Here is an 8,312-nt window from a genome sequence, read left to right as displayed (position 1 = left end):
AAACTGAAATGTTCTAACTTTGCCTTTAAGGCTGAGGCCTCGTCCCGCACATCTTTCTTTTCATCCACCAAGGCGATTTTGGTTAGAGCTTTCAAAACATCCACATAGCAGGGTTCACAATATGCTCGGTCCAAGATGGGCGAATGACACAGCCATGAATGTGGAAGTTTGATACCTGCCCTCGTTGTAGTTGTATAATACAACTCAGAAAAAGACCTGTTTCCTTGCGTTGCGTCTCTAGGGAATGGTCCGCAGGGCTTGCATGAACCCATGGCTACAACATAGCTCCTCACGGGAGTGTCCGGGACCTCCTGAGCACCAAAGAGTCCCCTATCGGTCGACCGAACACTAGCAGCAGTAGCACCACTGGTCACGTTGCATTCCAAACCTTTGGGATGGCGGGAGGTCTAGGGCTGACCCGTTGACGGTTCTAGTTCAGTGGAGCTGGAGCAAGAGGGCACTGAGGTGGTGGCAGTAGGCTCCAAGTCGGACTCCTGTACATTGCTAACACTTGTGGTGCTAGTGCTAGAAGTGACCGCCGGAGGTGGTTTAAAAATCTGTCTAGTTTTGGCAATTTCGAATTGCGTGCATCCAGGTCTTTCTCCTCTTTACGTTTTTTAGCACCACTTTTTAGCTTGCTAAACATTGCAATGGTATGGCATAGCTTTAAACAATATGTTAGAGTTGGAGACACTCACTCTCAAGAAGACAACCCTAGCATTAACGTGCCAGCACGTAGCCTATGATCAGAAACATCACGTTGATTGGTCAAACAGATTTCCCAGCAGGCCCAATTCTTTTGTAAATGTTGAAAATAAAAGAAAATAAATGAAGTAGCCTAAGTGCGATTGTATATACTTTTTTATTCGTGGCCAAAATATCACTACTGTAACCAAATTACATACATTAAGGAAGAGGAAGAGAAAATATATGAGCCACCCTGACTGTGATGTTATGAGAGAAGAGAGTCTATATAAACGCGCGGGGGGGGCCCCGGAAGCCGCGGCCCAAGCCACGCCCCTGCCCAGGACCCAGTGCGGTGGCGTTACTCACTCAAACACTCGTGGGCTGACTCCCCGGTTGCCCGGGCCCAGGGCCGGTCCTGGTAGAAGGGGTGGCACTGCTGGCAGTCCGCCCCCACCGTGTGGTGCTGGCAGACGCAGGCCAGCACCCCGCTCTGGTCCTGGACACACTCGCTGGCGTGGCCGTTGCACTTACACCTGAAGACAGGGAGACAGGACGGCAGGTTGAGTGGAAGTGTGGGTGTGTTGTGTGTGTGTGTGTGTGTTTGTAAAAGGGTTTGTGTACAGATGAGTGTGTGTGCGTGTTAAGGGGTTGTGTGCAAGTGTTGATTTAAAAGAGAGGGAGAGAGAGAAAGAAAGAGAGGAAGGGACAGAGATAGAGGGATGCAAATTCAAAACTAAAAATATGTATTTTCACCTTGTAGGCACCTTTAAAAAGATACATAAGGTTCGTCCTGTGTGTGTGTGTACCCACGCAGACTGCACTACACACACACAGGCAAAAGGCCAGAGAGGAGAGCAGAAGGGAGTCGCTTCTTCTTTAACACGATAGGTTGTTGTCACTTCCTATTAGCTCTTCCCTGGTATGAGCATAAACATAGCCCAGGATGAGTTCAGCTTTCCATCCATTTCACTCAATGTGGGCAGCACGCATGTGGGTGGGTGTATGTTTGTGTTTGTGTGTGTGTATTGTGCGTGTGATCCTGTACAAGTTATTGGGAACAACAGTACACATGTGAATGTTTGAGTATGTGAGTATGTGTGTATGTGTCTGTTTTTGTGTGTGTGTGTGTTGTGTGTGTGATCCTGTACATCTTATTTGGGAACCACGGCACGCATGTGGATGTATGTGCATGCGTGTGTGTGTGTTTGTGTATGTGTCCAGTGTGTGTCCATATTGTTGTATATTAATTTGTTTGGGCAAATCAGGGCTTTCCTGTCTGAACATGTCATATACAATTCAGCCTCCAAAGAGCTCTCACACTACGAATATTAAGCAGCCCTGGACGTGGGGAAGGATCAGGGCAGCCAATCAGAACACAGGTCTTTGGTGCAGATGGGACTAGGTTGGGGTGGAGTTGGGGGTGGTGCTATGCAACCATATTTTTGTATTGGAATACTGAGACATCACGGTTGCAATTGATATGTTTCGCTTGCCAGTTGAGATGCAAGAAATTGTCAACTGGAAAACGAAGGACTATATTATATGCATATATCTACCTTCGTAAACAGACATTTCATTTCTGCTCATTCACTTCCACCTGTTCCCTCTACATTTGGAAACCGATATCCACTGGGACACACACACACACACACACAAACGCACACACACACACACGCACGCACGCACGCACGCACACACGCACGCACGCACACACACACACACACGCACACACACACACACACACACACACACATCCGCCCAGCAGTGGCTTTGTTCCGTGCACTATTTTCCCGGGCTGTGTGGAGTGGCTGTGATGGCGGAGAGGGACTTGTCACTACGAGGCAGGTTCTGTCAGAATTAGCCAGCTGTCCCTGATTCAGACACATGCTAGCCGCGGGGCTCAGAGGGAGTCGGTTATTTCTGTTGTCACCGCGGCAACAGGGGCGGTGGTGGTGGCGGCGACGGCGGCGGTGGCCTGGTAGAGAATGAACCCCAACCCTCAATCGATCTCTCCGAACACTCAACTACAGAGCAGGACCCAAACTCCCAGGACTCACTGTGGTCCTTCATGGATAGTTGTAACTTTATTTTTTTAGATGACAAACAGTGTTTTTTTTTCTATAGTTTGATGTGTTTTATGCCTTAATGGACGGAACGGTGAAGATACACAGGGAGGCAGGTTGAAATATAGAGGTACTTGGCAGGCGAGTTTCACTAGAAGGTGGGTTGCCTCTGTGTTAATAGTATTGAGCCAACAGCAGTATTTCTTTCCAAAACATTTCTTCGAGCAGTGGGGGTCAGTTGTCAGAATCACCGTGACAGCGGACACTGTACGACAACTAGCACTGCGGCGTGAATAAAGTGAGGCACATAAACCATTGGCACGAGAATAACATGTCCTGCATGTCGGCTCTCCCCCCCGCCTCACTGCCTCCCCCCCTCCCCCTCCCCTCCCTCCCTCTCTCCCTCCCTCCATGTGTTGTGACATGGGTTGGTCATTTGTCATGTGGCGGCGGCAGGTTCCATTAAGTGTTTATGACAGGTGTCCTATCATGGCCGTAGTCCGCTGGAGGGCTTCATCGCGACTGCTTAATCGTCCACTCCGACCTCACGCGCGCACACACGCCGGCCGCGCTGCCAAGGTACACGGCGGGTTCTTGGCAGCACGTCCCGTCTCATTACCGTGAGTGATAAAACCACATTAGGAGGGAGGGAAACGACTATTACCGTGCTCTATTTGGCTGTTCTGTTGCCCTGCCTGGGCTAATGGTCACTTGGCGGCTGACAATGTGTCCAATCAGTATTTAAATGTGCCGTCCCACAGTATAGTGTTAATTTGGTGTCCTAATTTGGCGTCTTTTTGTCGCTGTTCGTTGCGTTGTACATGGGCGCCCGAGGGACCATGCTGTAAGAAGTAAATTCTTTCAAGGAACTGTTAAAAAGTCAGGTATTACAGGCGCTTATTTGTTGGATATGTTTGTTGACTCAACAGACATGCTTTAGTCTTTGAATGTAAAAGAAATACCAACCTTCTCTTTTCGCATTCTTCATATGGCTTTCTTATAAATCTGGATACAATGTTTGCTTGATGCCGGATTGCAAGATTGAGCTGTATCGGACTCATTCCCTCCAGGCTGGGGGGAAGTAAGCTATTCTGGGATGGGAGAATCTGGGATGAGGTCCCCCCCCCACCCCCATCCCCCTTACCTGCCACCCACGGAGAAGTCTGAGATGGCGTAAAAGTAGGAGCGCAGAACCTTTGAGTCCTTGAAGAACTCATCTCCAAAGGTGTTGAGCCGGTCCAGAGAGATAAGCAGGTCTGTGGCTGTCACAAATTCCTGGACAGACAGAGAGAGAGAGAGAGAGAGAGAGAGAGAGAGAGAGAGAGAGAGAGAGAGAGAGAGAGAGAGAGAGAGATAGATGTGAAGAGTGAGGCAGGGAGGACAGGGGAAGAAAAAAACTGTAGTTGGACTTCATCCATTTGCAGTGGTGCTCACAACTCTCAGACGTACAAGGCAGCAAGTGGGGAAGATAAGGGCTGCAAGAGAAACTGGGAGGACGCCATGATGAAAAGGATTAGTTTTGGGGAGGAGAGAGGAAGGAGAATAGGAGGGAGGAAGGGAGCTTGCATGGGAGTTTGGCAAGCGAGAGAGAGAGAGCGCACGCGCGCACACGCGAGAGAGAGGTGCGAGGGGAAAGATTAAGGGTGCAAGCATGGAAACAAATGGATACCAAAAAAAACACCATGAAAATCCTGAAAAGAAACAAACACGATAAAGATGGACAAACAGTTAATGGGCTGAAACTGTGAAAATAAACATTGCTGCTATTCCCGGCGTAACTCAAAACCAACTGAATTGAGATATGCAGCAATGTACCGGCGTGACAAAATGAAAAATGGCCAGTGGGGAATCTTAAGAGCTGAAGCACCAATAAGGGGGAAGTGAACAAAAGTGCTAAAGTGGGGGCTGCGAGATAAAAACAGGGTCAGCGTGTACCAGAAGAGAGAAAAGGCACGAGGAACCGAACAGAAGGGGGGACTTCAAAACAAATAGCGTGATCAAAAAAAGAAAAATATCTCCCGTTTTCCTTTTGCTTTTTTTTTGCTTTTTACAAAGGGCTCTGTGGCAGAACTGAGGAAATAAAATGTTTGTAAACGCGGTCTGTAAATGTTTCTGAAGCCTTCCTCCTATGAGGCATGTTTGATGTGTGTGTGTGTGGGGACGGGGGGGAGTAGAAGACTGGCACGGATGGGGTTCAGACTAGGAACATGTGCAAAGAGTTCACACACTGTCTGTCTCGGAGGTGCACTGAGTGCGCGCAATGCAGAGTCCTGTGGGAATCAGATAGCACCTAAAGCTAGCAAAAGCCGGAATGTGATTTCTCTGCTCGTGTTGCATGTTGTGTGAGCGATATTGCGAAACGGTGCCTAAAGGAGTGCAGGACTTAATAATGCTCCACGAGATGGGAGGGATTGATGAATTGTTATGGTTTGAGAACAATAGTGATTAAAGTCAGGGGTTTTAATTAAAAAAATAAAAACGGAAGGAAAAAAAGGAAAGAAGTAAACAACAAATGAAAAATTAGATTTGCGGTTTTGGTTTTAGACTTCAAGGGCCTGTGTGTTTCTGTGATCTATCACAGCTTAAAAAGCCCTTGCACTGCAATTAAATGTTATAACCAATTCATCCTTTAATGGGCATGCCTCACTCGACGAAAGAGAAAGAGAGAGAGAGAGAGAGAGAGAGAGAGAAAAGAGAAAGAAAGAGAGACAGACAGAAAGAGAGAAAAGGGAGAGAGAGAGAGAGAGAAAGCGACATCCGGAGCCTTTTATTTTGTAAGGCAGAACTCATTACTACTTCTCAAAGGACGGTGTTGTAGCGAGCCCGCCGCAAACCTCTGTGTGTGTCTTCAGATCGCTGAGAAGAAGACACGCACGCACACGGGGAGAATGTCCGGGCGTCAAGAGGTCACGGACCCCTTCCGCGGGGACATCTGGTGCGGGTGAGGTCCACACGTGTTCCGCGTTGCTCTTCAAAAGCTCCCAGGATCCCGAGCGCGGCCCTCTGTGCCATCTGGAGGTCGGGGGCGGGGGGGGGGGGGATAAATAGTGGGACGTTGTGTCCGCTCTCTCACTCTCTCGGTAGACTGCCGCCCCGAAGGACACGGGAGTAGTGACTCAGGGAGAATGGCCGGGTTTACAGAAGTGGATAATTAACCAGGCTGCTAATCAGGCGTTCAGGGAGGACAGATACTTTATTTTCGCTAACGCAAATGAGATTCTCTAATAAGGGCTCCCTTATATGTTAAACGCTCACCTCTAGTCCTCTCTCCCCCCTCGTCCACTCATCCAATCACATGTGCTGTGCTTTCACTTTCAATTCCTTCTCAGTTGAAACAAAACTGGAAAGGCTTTTCCCCCCCGCTGCCGCAGTCAGACGTCCCCCAGTGCTCTCCTGCTGTCCCACCCCAGCGCTCCTCTGGGCTCCCCCGCCCACCCGCCACCCCCACCTCTGGCAGTCTGTTGGGCTTATAAAGCTGCCCATGCGGTCCCTAGAAGCGGCTGCAGTCAAACACGTTTTTTGTTTTTATTTGCCTGCATTGCTGCGGTTGTGCGAGCAGCACTTCCTTTTTCCTTGGGCTGTGGCCGATCAACATTGCCCTCCGCCTGACACGGGTGAGCCCCGCGGCTAATGGAGTTCAGGCGACACCAAACCAAACTACCCAGGGCCGGTGGCGGGCTGCCAGGCATGGGTGCAGCCTCATTCCTCATGTGGGCTGGGGTTTCTGCTGTACCTGCACCCCACCCTCCTTCTCCTCCCCTCCACCTCCCTCCCACCCTCCTTCTCCTCCATCCTACCCTACTCATCCTCCTCCTCCCACCCTCCTCCTCCCTCCCACCCTCCTCTTCCTTCTACTCCTTCTCCCTCCAACCCTCCTCCTCCTCCCTTTTCTCCCCTCAATCTCCCTCCTGCCCTCCTCCTGACACCCATTCTTTAAAGGGCCAATGTGTAGGAATTTCTCCCATCTAGTGGTGAAATTGTATTTTGAATTCAAACGAAGAGTGCTCTTCAGTGCCTCGCTTTTTCAAATGTGTGTTGCTTCCTGGTTGCAACTACGATAGGCGGGATGTGCCAAGAATCGATGAAAACATGTCATCCATTTCTACCTCATCGAGTTTTCTTTCGGGTGATGAGGTACGTTATTTCAAACAAACCTACAACTGCAGTGAACAATTAGTGTGAGCATGTATGAGTAATTACTCCAAGCAAAATAGTGAATAATGTTAGTTTTTTATTGGTAACATAACTGTGTCTAGTCTAGCCTATAGCATCAGCTAAGAACTTGACACACAACGAACACCAAAATAGCTACCCCGATGTTGACCCTCGTATTTTGAATTTGCCGATCACATTGCCTTTTTAATTCCTTCTCTCGCTTTTTTTTTGCGATGAGGATTCCCTCTCCTGTGGCGTGGCATAAGCAGTGTTGTGCCTGAACGCGTTCATTGAACGAAAGTTCATGAACTCGTTAATATTTTGGGCGAACGTGAACTGAACGTACTGTATTACTGCCTGATGAACGTTACTGTGAACTTGTTCATTCTGGTGTCTGTGAACGGCACGCTCACTCGGTTTACCTTCGTTCAATAGAGGGGGTATTTTTTTATCAACACGGCGGATGCGCACGCAGAACGCTGTGTTGTTTGACCGGTTGTCATGGTTATCTCCGTGTGGTTAATTTGCAGTTGCGGTGTTGTCAGCTTACTGTTACATTAAACTGTAACCAGAAAATGCGGTTATATCCTATATACCCTATAGTATCTGGTACAAATTTCAAATTATCAATATGTACACTTTATGTTGAAAGTATACACCGTCGCGATTCCCATTTAAACGAATGGCACAGTGATTATTCTTCAAAACGAGAGCTGTTGAATTGTGAAAAATGAATTAAACTGTAATCAGACAATGCGGTTATATCCTATATACCCTATAGTATCTGGGACGAATTTCAAATTATAAATATGTACACTTTATGTTGAAAGTATACACCGTCGCGATTCCCATTTAAACGAATGGCACAGTGATTATTCTTCAAAACGAGAGCTGTTAAATTGTGAAAAATGAATTAAACTGTAATCAGACATTGCGGTTATATGCTATGGACCCTAGAGTATCTGTGGTATGAAGGCTGAGACGAATTTCGAATTATAAATATGTACAATCCATAACGTTAGCTCTCTGGCTCTTAGCGCAGCGGACTAGAATACCTCCTAGGTTGTAGTCTTTTCGCTCGGTTCTCCGTCCCAACAGTAGGGCTAGAACCGAGCGAAAAGACTACAACCAAACGTGAACACCCCCCCTTTCTGTTTCCGGCCAACGAGCAATGAGTCTTCCAACAGAAATCAATGGGATTTACAAAATGCGCTAAATGTGCAATAAAACACGATAGAAACTGTATTTCGCTACGATACTATTTCATCCTAGACAAACCACAAAGGGGGCTTAATGTTCAAAATACCTGACAAAAATAATTGCTCACAGCAACATATTGAAAAAAAGAACTATGAACTAGTTTTTACTATGAACTAACATTTTTTGGAACTGTGATCTTAGTTCAAA

At 47.7% G+C, this 8,312-nt stretch overlaps 1 protein-coding gene across 1 annotated transcript in view; it reads right to left on the bottom strand.

The window, feature by feature from the left end:
• lamc3 (laminin, gamma 3) overlaps positions 1-8,312 on the bottom strand; it is a gene marked incomplete at its 3' end in the record, with an annotated part of 101,322 nt that overhangs the window by 74,803 nt on the left and 18,207 nt on the right. Inside the window, exons 3-4 of the mRNA XM_079734546.1 lie at positions 3,895-4,025; positions 1,054-1,220 (exon numbers count right to left, since the gene is read on the bottom strand). Coding sequence (XP_079590672.1) covers positions 1,054-1,220; positions 3,895-4,025 — 298 coding nt within the window. The remainder of the gene's footprint in view (positions 1-1,053; positions 1,221-3,894; positions 4,026-8,312) is intronic.

This window comes from Pollachius pollachius (genome assembly GCF_949987615.1).
Source record: "Pollachius pollachius genome assembly, chromosome: 4".
Taxonomy (NCBI): Eukaryota; Metazoa; Chordata; class Actinopteri; order Gadiformes; family Gadidae; genus Pollachius; species Pollachius pollachius.
This window is presented reverse-complemented; position numbering and strand designations above follow the sequence as displayed.